Source organism: Daktulosphaira vitifoliae, unplaced genomic scaffold (genome assembly GCF_025091365.1).
Source record: "Daktulosphaira vitifoliae isolate Bord-2020 unplaced genomic scaffold, ASM2509136v1 Scaffold_5, whole genome shotgun sequence".
Taxonomy (NCBI): Eukaryota; Metazoa; Arthropoda; class Insecta; order Hemiptera; family Phylloxeridae; genus Daktulosphaira; species Daktulosphaira vitifoliae.
In genome coordinates, this window is record NW_026099576.1 from 27,966,991 (window position 1) to 27,981,174 (window position 14,184).

At 28.0% G+C, this 14,184-nt stretch overlaps 3 protein-coding genes across 3 annotated transcripts; 2 read left to right on the forward strand and 1 right to left on the reverse strand.

Moving 5' to 3' along the window:
- Positions 1–2,757: 2,757 nt before the first annotated feature.
- Positions 2,758–3,880, reverse strand: LOC126908273 (uncharacterized). Its single transcript, XM_050690185.1, has 3 exons — positions 3,836–3,880; positions 3,666–3,725; positions 2,758–3,309 (listed from the first exon to the last, which is right to left on the reverse strand). The coding sequence occupies exons 1-3, from the start codon at positions 3,878–3,880 to the stop codon at positions 2,758–2,760; spliced, it is 657 nt and encodes a 218-aa protein (XP_050546142.1).
- A 1,642-nt stretch (positions 3,881–5,522) lies between these two features.
- LOC126908274 (uncharacterized) lies at positions 5,523–8,136 on the forward strand. The gene is made up of 2 exons (XM_050690186.1): positions 5,523–5,791; positions 6,109–8,136. The coding sequence occupies exons 1-2, from the start codon at positions 5,523–5,525 to the stop codon at positions 7,109–7,111; spliced, it is 1,272 nt and encodes a 423-aa protein (XP_050546143.1). The 3' UTR covers positions 7,112–8,136.
- Positions 7,406–7,921, forward strand: LOC126908275 (uncharacterized). The gene has a single exon (XM_050690188.1). The coding sequence runs from the start codon at positions 7,406–7,408 to the stop codon at positions 7,919–7,921; it is 516 nt and encodes a 171-aa protein (XP_050546145.1).
- Positions 8,137–14,184: the final 6,048 nt, after the last annotated feature.

Consider the following 14,184-nt stretch of genomic DNA (forward strand, 5'->3'; position numbering starts at 1 on the left):
ATTTACAACAATCAACTTTAAACGATTAACAAAATTGGTTAAATATGTCATTTTCCTTATTTTTAACTTATTAATAATCAAATTAATATTAAATTAATATTAAATATTATATCAAATCAGTGACAGAAAAAGTCTAATTGCACATTTGAAAACATCGCGAAAAGTTTATTTAGAACTATTTTTTAATAATATTAAAACTTAGAAGTTATAGAAAAAGTCTAATTGCACATTTTAAAACATCGCGAAAAGTTGATTTAGAATAGTATATTTTTGTTTCTGATGGAAGTTCCTTGTAGTCCAGTGTATAAAACTTATAACTTTGTTAACTGTTATAACTTTATCAAAAATGACCAAATCAGTATATTTTTTTTTATTTAGATGCATGTCTTTATCTATCATTTGGTTTTTTTTATAAATCTAACCCTTTACCTGCCCACAAGAGGGATTCAAAATATTAACTTTTTTTTTTTTAGTTAAAGTAAATCATTAAAATTAATTCAGTTCTGGATATTTCAATTGTAGAATCTTTTTAAATACCAAAAATTACTTAGAAATGATTACTATGATTTCTATTACGATAAAAATGCAAAAAAAAATGAGTTTTTCTGATAAGTATACTGTAAATAGTAATTATAAAATTTCCTGACTGCATATTAATCTTAAAAATAACATTGTTTTAATTTTCATCAAATTTTCTATTTAATGATTCATTCTAGTCAACGAAGGAGTATTTTGGCGAATAGTAGAAAAAATTCCCAACCAATTTCTTTTTTTTTTTTAAGTAGGCAATTGGTGGATTATTCCAAAAGCAACATCAACTCTTATTTCTTTAATTATATCCTGATTAGTAGTTCTTTGATTTTAAAATATAATATTTGAATATATACTAATTATAATTATTAAATTTAGTATGAAATTGATATTTAATATTGTAATTTAAACGGAGAAATTATAAAAATAATAAAGAAGTTATATTTTGCTTTACTTTTACGTGTATAAAAATTTAAAGGGCTTGATACAATAATTTTCAATAAAAACTGTTTGTTACTATAAAAAAATGCACTGGACTACAAGGAACTTTCATCAGAAGCAAAAATATACTTTTCTAAATCAACTTTTTGCGTTGTTTTCAAATCTGCAATTAGACTTTATTTATCAGTTCTAATTTCTTATATTATTACTAATTACATATAAANATTTTTTATATTATTACTAATTATATATATAAAATAATAATTAAAAGAAAAAAAAATTTGTTTTCAAATTATTACTGATTTGATTTTTAATATGTTAAAAATAATCAATCCAAATTTTCATTTTTAACCTATTTTTTTGTTTCTNGTCCAAATTTTCAATTTTAACCTATTTTTTTGGTTCTTTAAAGTTGATGAAAAATTTTTGATAAAGATTTATAAAAGTTTATAGTAAAAAAAATTGAATATATTACCATAACTTTTAGCTCAATTCAAGTTTAAAATTGACATCTAGGCCAATCAACAAAGGAAAAATTTCTTAAAAACTTCCCAACCAAATTTTGTTTTATTAATAGTTAAATTAAAATATGTATAATGACATACTAATAGTCCTCAAGATTGGAATTGAGCTTTTTTTTTAAATCCTCGCAAAAGTTCAAAAATATGAGCTTTCTTAATTTTCTCAAAAAAAAATATTTAACTTACAAAAAAAAGTTTCGCACAAAAGTTGTTTAAAAGACAATTATAAATAAAAATATAATCTTATATTTTTTCATTTAAACAAATATTTTTCGAGTTACATTACATTTAATATGAGTAATAAAATTTATATTCCATTTTTTTCATTTTACGGTTACTTTTTATCATGTTATACTTACATTAGACACAATGTTATAAATGCATATGTGTGTATGTGTGAGTTTATTTATTTATTGTATCATTAAAGTGTAGTGTATATTGAGATACAACCGATAGAGTAGGTAATTGATTTGACGCTATATTATTTAAACCCAACTAAACGCTAAATTGTACATTCCGAAATAACAATCATATTATGTCAATTGCCACCGGAATATCTGGTAATATTTTTCTTTTTCTTTGCCTTAATCCCAACTACTTGGGGTCGGGCACCCTTATCCTAAGATTCCACTTGACACGATCTCCCACATCTTCTACGCTCACATCAGCTGTTCTCAAATCGCATTCAATAGCATCCCTCCATCTCTTTTTTGGTCTTTTTTGGTTTTTTTAGTCACTCCACTCATATTCTATAACTGTTCTTACAGCTTTCGATTCTTCTTTCCTCATACCATGACTAAACAATCTAAGTCTATTTTCTGTCATCTTATCCACGATTGACGCAACACCTATACTTCCTCTTATATGCTCGTTCCTTATCCTATCTTCTCTAGTCACTCCACTCATCCAACTAAGCATTCTCATCTCTGCTACACTTATTCTCTGCTCTACTTTCTTATCAACCGCCCAACACTATGAACCATACATCATAGCTGGCCTCACAATTTCATACTAAATTTAAAAACTATAATTAGTATTTATTCATATATTATATTTTAAAATCAAAGAACTACTAATCAGGATATAATTAAAGAAATAAGAGTTCATGTTGCTTTTAAAATATTTCACCAATTTCTCTAAAGGAAACACTATCTACAGATTTGCATCGAAGCGTTTCTTATGATAGTGATTTTAATCACTGTCAGATATCATCTATACTTGTCCCATCTATGCCTCGTCCACACTGTGCCTCGACCCCACTGTGCTATCGTTTTTTACTTTCATTAATGAAATCTAATTGTTGTTCCGAAATTTGTAAGTCAACTGATAAAATGTTTTGATTATCAATTTCTGTTCTCATATTTGATTTTAATAATGAAGTTTTATGAGACTCGAGTGAGTTATGATAACTAAATGATTCTAAAGCTTTTTTCCAGTTGGTAAGTGGTTTTTTAACAAGCTGCCCCAACGTTTGATGTCCAATTCCTCCACTTCGTACAGAAAACAATACACAAGACTTACAAAATGCGCCATTCATAAATGCTGAATAAGCCAACCATTTATATTTGAGCAACCAACTTCTTTGAAATTTTAAATTTCTATTTTCGGAAACAGGATATTTGTAGTCTTCTGGAGATGTCCATATCAAATTTTGAAGTCCCAGTATCAAGTCAATACTTTCAGTTGCAGGTTTATTCACATATAACCCTATATCATGAAGGTACACAAACTTTGGAATTGAAACTGAGACATTTGTATCTGTAGATGCTTTTTCTGCTGGTTCAGTTGATTGTGACAGGTTATTGAAACTAGTTTCCTATAAATAAAATTTGAAAACTAAATAGATTAATCGAGTAATTGTAATAATTATAATTAATTTTAATATGTTTACTATCTAATCTTTTTCTAGTCGTGGTTTTTTTAAAAATCTTCGAATGTCCATTTCGATGATATTGCAAACACCGCGTTTGTATAACTAATAGGGATGGGTAGTTCGTGAGTGAGTCAACTCTTTGAGTTGACTCTTTTAGGTGAACTGAATGAGCTGAATCAGTGTGCCATGGTACTGTGACTCAATGACTCAGTGTGGACTACTAAGAATTGAATTTAGTTTAAAACGTCTTATCAATAAATTCTGAATCATGCGAATTGTGATATATAGATTTAACTTACAGAAGTAGAAGTTGATGGAGTAATATTTGGGTCATCAATCGTCTCTTCTATTACATGAGTCTATTTAATAAATTTACTAATGGATGCTTAGATTTAATATGTCTAGTTAAATTTGAAGTCGAAGAGTAATTATTTTTTAATTTTATACGACACTTTACATGAATATTAACTGGTTCAAGTTGAAAAAAATCCCAAATAACACTTGATTTATTCATTTTAAAATGAAATAAAATACCTTTGTAAATTAAATAAAGTGTTTCACAATTTTCGATTTTGTGTACAAGATTTATTGTAATCACAGGAAACAGCATTAACACAATGAGTAAAATTTTAAATAAATAAGACTAGATTATACATAATATGTCAGTTTTTAGAACAATATTCATTCAAGAATAGACCTGTAATCAGTGGTGGTGCCAGGGGTGTGCGAACTGTGCGGCCGCACAGGGCCCCGCGCCTTATAGAGCCCCACGTCTTCTGGGGCCCCAAAGTAGTTTCCTGGGAAGTGCATGAATTATATTGACCAGAAAGCTGCGATGGTTTAATTACATTAGTTTGTTTCGAGCAGCTTAGGGCCCCAAAAGAACTGACTATAGAAAATTTGACAATAGCAAGACTTTTAAATAAAAGTTCGTTTTGGGAAATTTGAGCAAAAACTCTCAACTTTTTTTTTAAATCGGGGCCCCGGAATCCGGACTGAAAAGTAATAGTATGACCTCCAGCACATTTTTTTACTGTGTGTAAAAACTTTTTGCAAAACATTTAGATTAAATTCAATATATAATATTGATATTTCACTCTATTGATTGCATTAGATACCTTAAAATAGTAGGAATCTTGGACATGCGTTATATTGTGATTAAATAATTGAGCCAATAGCGCGTAGTAAATTGTGGTGATAATGTTAACAGCCAGTTGTTTACACAGTGTATTTTGGTAATCATGATAACGTTTTTAAATAAACTATTGTATATGATAAAAATTATTTGATTGTGGTGAGCTGGCGCGTAACTGTCCACGACAAAGCGTGCACATTAAAAGAAATTCTAAGAAGTATTTTTTGGTAAATTATTCAACATTTTAATTATCTGAAGTTAACTAAAATTTAATTAAAAATTTACCGAATTACAGAATACAATTATTATAATAACATAATAAATATTAAATTAAAACTGTGTATATTTAATATTCAATAAATTACTACCTATTTAGTATGGTTTTAAATTTGAATTTTTTAAGTAAAGGATATTCTCAAAATTAGAAATTTCATTCCTTAAGAAATAGAGGAAAATTATTTTTTTAGAATCTAAACAAAGCAAAGAATTTATTAGTTTTGACATATTTTTTATTTTTCAATTATTGTGAATTCCTACCCAAACCACAATTTTAAGCTAAATTTTAAATAACTCATTTAAATAACTTGATAATTTGAGGTAAACGCTCCTCAATTTTGTTTTATATGCAATTATACATTATGTAATTTTTTTATACTAAATAAATTAATATAACATGTACATTGTACAGTAATAAATAGTTTATTTATTGTTAAATATTTTTTTTTCAACGATCACCCTATGTTGTATAAAATTAAAAATAGTTCATTCTTTATTGACTTATAAAGTTTTATATATTATAAATATGTTTTCATTTCAGTTTTAGGTTCATGTTAAATCGATTTTCCATTTTAAATTAAATTTAACTTTTTTCAATTATCACTAAAATAAAATATTTAACAAAAATTAATTTCATGAAATTTTAAAAAAATTAAAAAAATGGTTTATTGATAAATGATAATAAAAAGGGTAATTTTTTATTTGAATTATAAGATAATTTGGTTTTTTCATGTTAGACTTTTCAATGGCTTCCCGCAATCGAGATATTGGTAGAAAATATGATTCTGGAAGTGCCAAAAGAAAAAGAAATGAAAAAAGGAAAGTACTTGAAGGGCAGCTTCGTAACACATTAACCAAGTTTTTAAAAGCTGAAACTTCTAAGAACGGTAGTGATATTGAAATTCCAAATAAAACTGTTACTTGTGGTCCATTAAGATTACACAGTGCAAGTTTAGAAAGCCCTGAAGCACATAATCATTCTACCCCTGCAGATCCATCTACATTAACCCCCCAGTCAGTGTCTGCTACTTTAGAACTGTAGCTAGAACAGAGATCAGCCCAGCAACCAGTACCGGGATCACCGCTTTCGAGAGATCTGTTATTAATAAGTTCGACACCATCATCTTTAGACCCAGTAAAAGAGAAATAATATCAATTTGAGGCTGAGGAGAATGATGAAACCAGGGACACCTACGACATAAGTGATCCCTATATATGGCCAAAAAATTTAACCCAATCAGAGCGAACTAGAATTATTGAAAAAGGCCCTGCATATGTAACAGACAAAAAATGTCCAAAAAATGACATTTTAGTAACATTTACTACATTAGACATTTGTTAAACGGTGAGCAACAAAAAAGACGATGGTTCATTTACTCTGAATCAAATGATTCTGCTCACTGCTTTGCATGCCGTTTATTTTCTGACATTTCCAATTGTGCCTTAAGTTCTAGGAAAGGTACAAATGATTGGCAACACTTAAGTGTAATTTTAAAATGTCATGAAAATAACAAAACGCACAGAGAGTGTATGTTAAAATGGTTCGAACTAGAAAAGCGTTTAAAAACGCTTGAAACCATTGATCGAGAGACTGAAGCTCAGATTAGATCTGAAGCTCAACGGTGGAAAGATGTAATGGAGAGGCTTTTAGCAATTGTACAGTTTTTGGCTTCTCACAATTTAGCATTTAGAGGTCATAGAGAAACAATAACTTCAGACAGTTCAGATAGAAGTGGTAATTTTCTAGATCTTCTAAAATTAATTGCTAAATTTGACCCTTTATTGAGAGAACATTTAAATCAAATTGTCAACAAAAAAATTGGTAGAAATCATTATTTGAGCAAAGAAACTCAAAATGAGTTTATACTTCTAATGGCAAATCATGTAGTGAAAAAGATAACAGAAAAAGTTTTTAAAAACAAATACTATTCTATCATTTTAGACTGTACACGAGATATTGCAAGAATTGAACAACTTTCTGTGATTTTGAGAACTACCAATATGGAAACTGCTTCAATTGAAGAGCATTTTATCAGGTTTGTTGCAGTTAAAAAAACTACTGCCGAAGAATTAACCAACTACTTGTTAAAAGAACTTGACAAACTAGGCTTGAATATAGCTAACTGCAGAGGCCAGAGTTACTACAATGGGTCAAATATGCGAGGAATTCAAAATGGTGTCCAACAAAAAATTTTAAACTTGAACCCTTTGGCTTTTTTTGTACCATGTGGTAGTCATAGTTGGAATTTGGTTTTAAGCGATGCAGCGTCATCTAGTGTTCAAGCACAGACATTTTTTGGAACCTTGCAAAGATTGTACACAATATTTTCATGATCTAGTTACAGATGGAGTATACTTAAAGAACATGTAGATATTTCAGTTAAGCCTCTTTTAGAAACTAGATGGGAGTGTAGAGTGGAGTCTGTAAAAGCAGTCAGGTTCCAGTTGAGTAAGGTTTGTGACGCTCTGTCAAGTCTACGGGAAAAGAGCACAGACTGTTTACTTATAAGTGAATGTCATTCGTTAGAAAATGAAATCTCGACATTTGAGTTCATTATTTCATTAGTAGTTTGGTACGATATCCTGGTGAAAATTCACGTTATTAGTAAAATATGGCAAAGTCGAAGTATGAATCTAGATGCAGCAATAAATCATTTAAAGGTATTCTTGAAATGGTTAGATGAGTATAGGGATCAGGGTTTTGAGTCTGCACTAGTGACAGGTAAAGAAGTAGCAGAAGAAATAGGCCTTAGTGAAATTGTTTTTAAGTCTACAAGACAAAGACGGAAAAGGAGACACTTTGGCTATGAAGCTACAGATGACACACCAGAGTTATCACCAAAAGATAGATTTAAAATTAGCTATTTTTATGTGGTTGTGGATAAAATCCGGACAAGTTGTGAACCAAGGTTTGAAGCTTTGAAATGCCATGAAAATAATTTTGGCTTTTTGTATGACATAATGAACCTCTCCTCCACTATGTCTGAAAAAGAGTTGTTAAATAACTGCAAAGATCTGCAAGTTACACTATCAATAGTAAATAACCATGACATAGACGGAGTAGACTTGTTTGAAGAGCTAAAACTATTTTCAAGTGTTTTAGTAGAAGTAGAAGCTCAGCAAAAAAAAAAAAGAAACAAATGAATAAAGTGGGATAGTACGGGCATTGAAGTATATTGTAGACAACAATTTGAGTGAAATTTATCCAAATATAAGTATTGCACTTAGAATTGTTGCTACAGTCCCTGTGACAGTTGCGGCAGCCGAAAGAAGTTTTTCCAAATTAAAGTTGATAAAAACCTATTTAAGGAACACGATGGCTCAAGACAGACTCTCGGCCCTCGCAATCCTGTCAATTGAAAATGAACTTTCATCTAGTCTAGACTTCAAGGAACTGATTGAAGACTTCAGTCAGCAAAAAAGCAGAAGAGTTCATTTTGGAAAGTCATTTTAACCATAACTTTAATATAAATAACTATCTTAATTTATTGTATTATACATATATATTTCATATATATATATGTATGTATCTCAACAGGTATTTTTAGCTTCGATGCGAAGCGGAGAAGGTATTAATTTTACTATGATGTGTTTTTTTTTTTTTTTTTTTTTTTTTTTTTTTTTTTTTTTTTTTTTTTATGTCTGTTGCCACTTTTTCTCAGCTCTCACTGGACCGATTTCTTTCAAAAATACGTCAAAAGATCACAAATCGTATCTAGTTGAAGACATTACCCTTAAAAATTGAAAAAAATTCCCTCGTTCCCCGCAAATGGGGGAAATATCCAAAAAAATTACAAATTTAAAAATCGCTAATTTTCGAAATTTTTTCACTTTTTTTTCTTAAAACTTCCATAACTTTTTGAAAAATCAACAAATCAACATAATTTTTTTTTATACTAAAACCTTAGATATTTACCTTTCATTTGATATCATTTTTTTGAAAATCTATCACTTAACCTGCTCATTGGGGGGGATTTAAAATGGCAACTTTTTTACAAAAATTAATTTTTTCAACTTAATTTTTGAAAATGTTCCGGAAAGACTGCGTCCTTTAAACATATATCAAATTAAAGCTTATTTTATGTACTACAAAATGAAAAAAAAAAATTTGTCCCGACACTTTTTTTTCTACATTTAAACGGCTGCCGTAGTTAAAAAAACACTATTTTTGTGTTAAAATTTTCGATTTTCGATTTTAAATTTTCAACTTAAAAATGCTATAACTTTTTGAAAAATGTATATATCAGCACAAATTTTTTTTTTCTAAATACATTATAAGTACATCTTTCATTTGACATACTTTTTATTAAAATTGGACAATTTCCCCTTATATAGGGGGCGTTCAAAACTTAAAATATTGTAAAAAACATAGATCTTTTTCAACTGAACTTTTGAAAATGTTCCGGAAATACTGCGTCCTTTAAACATATATCAAATCAAAGGTTATGTTATATACTATCAAATGAAAAAAAAAAATTTGTCCCGACATCTTATCTTCTATGTGCAAATGGCTGTCGAAAATTTAAAAAAAAATGTAATGTTTGCGATAAAAATTACATTTTATCGGGATGTTTTTTGTACTTAAAACTGCCATAACTTTTTCAAAAATGAACAAATAAAAATAATATTTTTTTGTATTGAAACCTTAGATATTTCCCTTTCATTTGATATAATTTTTTTTGAAAATCTAACACTTATTCTGCTCACTGGGAGGATTTAAAATAGTAACTTTTTTACAAAAAATAACTTTTTCAACTTAATTTTTGAAAATGTTCCGGAAATACTGCGTCCTTTAAACATATATAAAATTAAAGCTTATTTTATGTACTACAAAATGAAAAAAAAAAATTTGTCCCGACGATCTATCTTCTATACGCAAATGGCTACCATATTGAAAAATATACTATTTTTGTATGATAATTATGGGTTTTGTATTTTATTTTAATAGAAGTTGATGTTGCTTTTGCAATTATCCATCAATTTTTTAAAATTAAACACTATCTACAGATTTGCATCGAAGCGTTTCTTATGATAGTGATTTTAATCACTGTCAGATTAAATCTATACTGGACCCTACTATGCAATGTCTCTACTATGCCGCGACCCCACTGTGCTACCGTTTATTATATTTTTTTTTAATAATTAAAAACAGCGATGTTGAAACATGGGTTAATAGATTAGCTGTATGTTTTATATGAAAACTGAAGTCGTTAAAACAGTAGTAATGATAAAAATCTACTTTAAAAAGCATTGAATATGCATAATTTTGCACCTCTTTTTTTAATGTTCATATCCCTCAGTAATTGTGGCCTCGCAAATCACGTGACCCCAAATTAGCCCACCTGAATATTTTGCTCGGTTGACCAAAAAAAAAAAAAAAATCCTTTAAAAAAATTTGGGGGGCCCCGCAAATACTAGCGCCGCCACTGCCTGTAATTGCATACAAGAAAATTTTGAAATATACGAGAGAAGAGACCTATTTTTCTCACTGCATGCACTAAACATTAAACATTGATAATACCTACATTGTATTTATATACCTAATTTAACACATAAATAAATCTATTTGTTGATGTTAATAATAAAAAAATCGTTTTTTTAGATTTTAAATTTACTCTTTATTTTAATAATAATTAACAAATTTAAATATAATTAGTAAAAATATTAAACAATTCAATAGAAAAATATTTTATAAACATCAAATAACCAAATAAATTACTTTTTGTGTAACTATTGTGGGTATGTATTGAGAATCTAAAATTTTAACAGAAGAAAAAAGGGATCAAACTATTGAATGATAAAAAGTTTTAACTAAAAATTAGCTCAACCATCTTATAGGTAAAAATCAGGGTTTGAGGCCCATTATCTCATAAAATTATTAATTAGTAATAACCAACTACTTTTTCCATAATGTACATACAATTTGAATTTGATTCTCATTTCTTTCGCGCTTTAATTTAATTCCAATATATATAAACAAATAATGAATAAAAAATTATTGATAGCAATATTACATTTCATTTTACAATAGTAGTTAATAAATAATAATTATTTACAATGAGTAAAATAAATTATTATTCACATTTGTGTAAAACAATGATTCATTGATATTTCATATTTGATATTAATCTAGCTAAGATAACTATAAAGGCGCATTTAGAAGGCACTCTATGAGTATGCCTTGCGAGTTGTAATTCGCGTTCCACAAACTTCTACAACTCACGAGTCAGAATCGCGCCTTTAAAGGTTCGACGATTTGGAGTTGACTCACTGAGTCAACTCATTTGAGTGAACTGATTCAAATGAACTGATTCATATCAGCGAGTCAAAAATCCCATCTCTAATAACTAACGTCTTACACTTGATTATGAACATCTTTTAAAATACGCGACTTCCATTATCGTGTCGTACTCGTGTTCTTCACGTCGCCGTCGCGGTCATTATATTTTGTCGATAACGTCTCAACGGAAACCGATAAACACCAAACACGAGGGTAACACAATAATAGTGGTGTGCTATTATGATATGCATTATTATTTTATTACTAGAGCACAAGACTTCTGTCCCCTAAAAAAACTGATTATGCGTGCACTTATGCACTTAAAAATCCTGAAATAAGCTCTTATAAATACATTTTTTAACGGTTTATTAATAAAATAAATAATTAATTAAAACGTATAAACCAAAAACAATATGCAATGCTAACAGTCCTCTGCAATTTTTATAACAAATAAGATAATCAAATATCTAATATAATCAATTAAAAATGAAAAACATGATATATATTTTTTCGTCAAATGGGGGGGGGGTTGAACCCCCAACCTCCCCCCTTGCGATCGGCCTTGCACTAGTTCAATTCACAAACACGGTTAGCACATGAGAAATTTATATTTAAAAAATAACGGCAAACTGTAAAATAATGTATGTTAATTGTATATATATATAAAATACCTAGTTACACAGCAACAGACATTTTAAAACAATTTTGGCTTTGTTGAGTACTATTTATCTCTCAATTTATAAATTGTTAAATACTTTTTAGATCCACCTCTTATCCCTACAAGAGTNGACCCTTGCTACTCTAGCTAGTCGTTATGCAAGTGGCAAACCACGTTGTTGTTACAGGCCAAAATATAAAAAGCCCGCTTGTAAGTACTATCTTTATTTTTTTTTTAATGGCAACTAATATATGAAATTAGCTTATAAAGTGAAAAATGACCTAATTAATTAAATGACTGGTCGATAACAACTTTTAAATTTTTAAACTCCATTCTTTCTTATTAAAAATATAATTTGAAATTTTTAATTATTTTAATTCATTAAGTAACACAAAAACGATCATAATCCTAAGTTTCTAAAGAAATTATCTGAATATACATTTATTTTTAAGACCACCTAATTATTGTTTCATCAAACCTTCAAATCCAATAAAGCTTTTCTTTATTGTAAATATTGTTCATTAACATTATTAGTTAATATTATAATAATAATATATTAAATTAAAGAATGTTACGATTATTTTGAATATTTAGAAAAAAAATTTATCATAGGTATTTTGTTTGAAATCACAATAAATTATTCAGTTGTCAATGTATTGGACCGTGAATCACTATAATTCTACTCGGGCGGAATCCGGTTTGAATACTTCAGTACTCATATGACATAATTTTTTTTTTTGTTTTGTTTTTAACCTACTTCAAAAAATAAATGAGGTTATGAATTCGGTTGTATTTTTTATGTTTGTTACAAAGAAAAAATATCGACCAATAAATCTGCTTTGAAAAATTTACTAAAAATAAATCGGACTAGAATTAGAATAAAATCAATTTATAAGAATAATAATATAACTTTTGATATCATTGAAATCGGCACCAGCCAAGGTAAACAAACGTGTTTCATAATTAACAAGACCGCAAACGTTTGATGTTGAACAGCACGGCGTTCAGTGGCGAGCATATACTGTGATGGCGGTAGGGAGGGTAACAAAGTTAAGTAGTGACCCGAACGCTCGTAAACATGGAGAACAGACGTCGTTGATTGTTGATATAAACATTTTCGAATTTATTTACATAGAAATTAGTGATAATAAAATGTTATTTATTTTAGTAGCATCTTCTTATGATATTGTTCTTAGGAAGTAAAAGTCAAAAACAGTAGCTACTGATATTTTATAAAGAAATTTCTAATTTTTATAACTATTAGCTTCGATGTGTATTTAAGAGGCTATTATTTATACTCTGCAATTATTAATTTTTTTTTTGTGTGTCTGTGTACGCAATTACCCGCTCCTATTGAACCAATTTTGCTCAACTATATGTCAAAAATTAACAAAACGTATTCATTTGAATGATACATTAATCTAAAAAAAATGTCAGTTATATAAAGTGCTTTTCAGAATGTTTCTTGAAAATCCTATCATTAACCAAAGTACTGAGAAAGGATAAAATCATTATAACAAATTTTGTTCTTTTCAATTTTTGATAATTCCATCTGGCCACCACTATCCAAAACCAATTTTACTCATCACTAAAGAGACGATTTATATTCATTTATACATTTTGTTAAGTTATTCCAAACCCACTACAAATTTGTATTAATAGTTTTGTAAACGTTTTAATGTGATTTAACTGCGTAATGATGATGTTAGGGGGACAGTAGGGGCAATGATCAAACCAGCGGTTCTAAAATTGTAATATTAAAACATCCCATATATTTTACTAACATGAATAAAAATAATATATTGATATAAAAGTTTTTTGGTCTATTTCAACCGAAATTTTTTTTATCTTAATTGTATTAATTATTTCAAATTTCCACTAAAATATGGTTCAATAATAATAATTTCGGTAAGTTGGATATTAGGTTTGGTTAAATCATAGAATATATTTTCCTTTAGTTAGTATATAATAAATTTTCATATAATCTAAGGTAAAACCACAGAATAGATTAAACCAGAATGGACACTGATAAAAAAATTACATGTATTCTTATGGGAGTACGGTAATTTTGAGCTTATGTCGCTCAGTGTTACCATAAAAACAATAAAATAAATAATTGTATGCATATAATTCATTGTACTGTACAATAATTGTACATCGGCGGTTGATTTGAACTCTAAATGTATTATTTACATGCTAATTATTTTAGAAAATTTGCATAGTAAATTTTTTGGATTTATTTTATTATTATTTCTAAACATATAACACCATTTTAAAACTTTCAATTAATGTTTTCATTATGTGTAATTAGTTTGTTTAATATATTTTTTATTTTATGTATATTTAATAAAGACTTATTTAGGAAAAAAAAATTATTCAATATCCACATAATATTAAATTTATTTAAAACATATATTACAATAATTTACAAATATCATATACATAAATAAATAATTTATAGATGAGTTA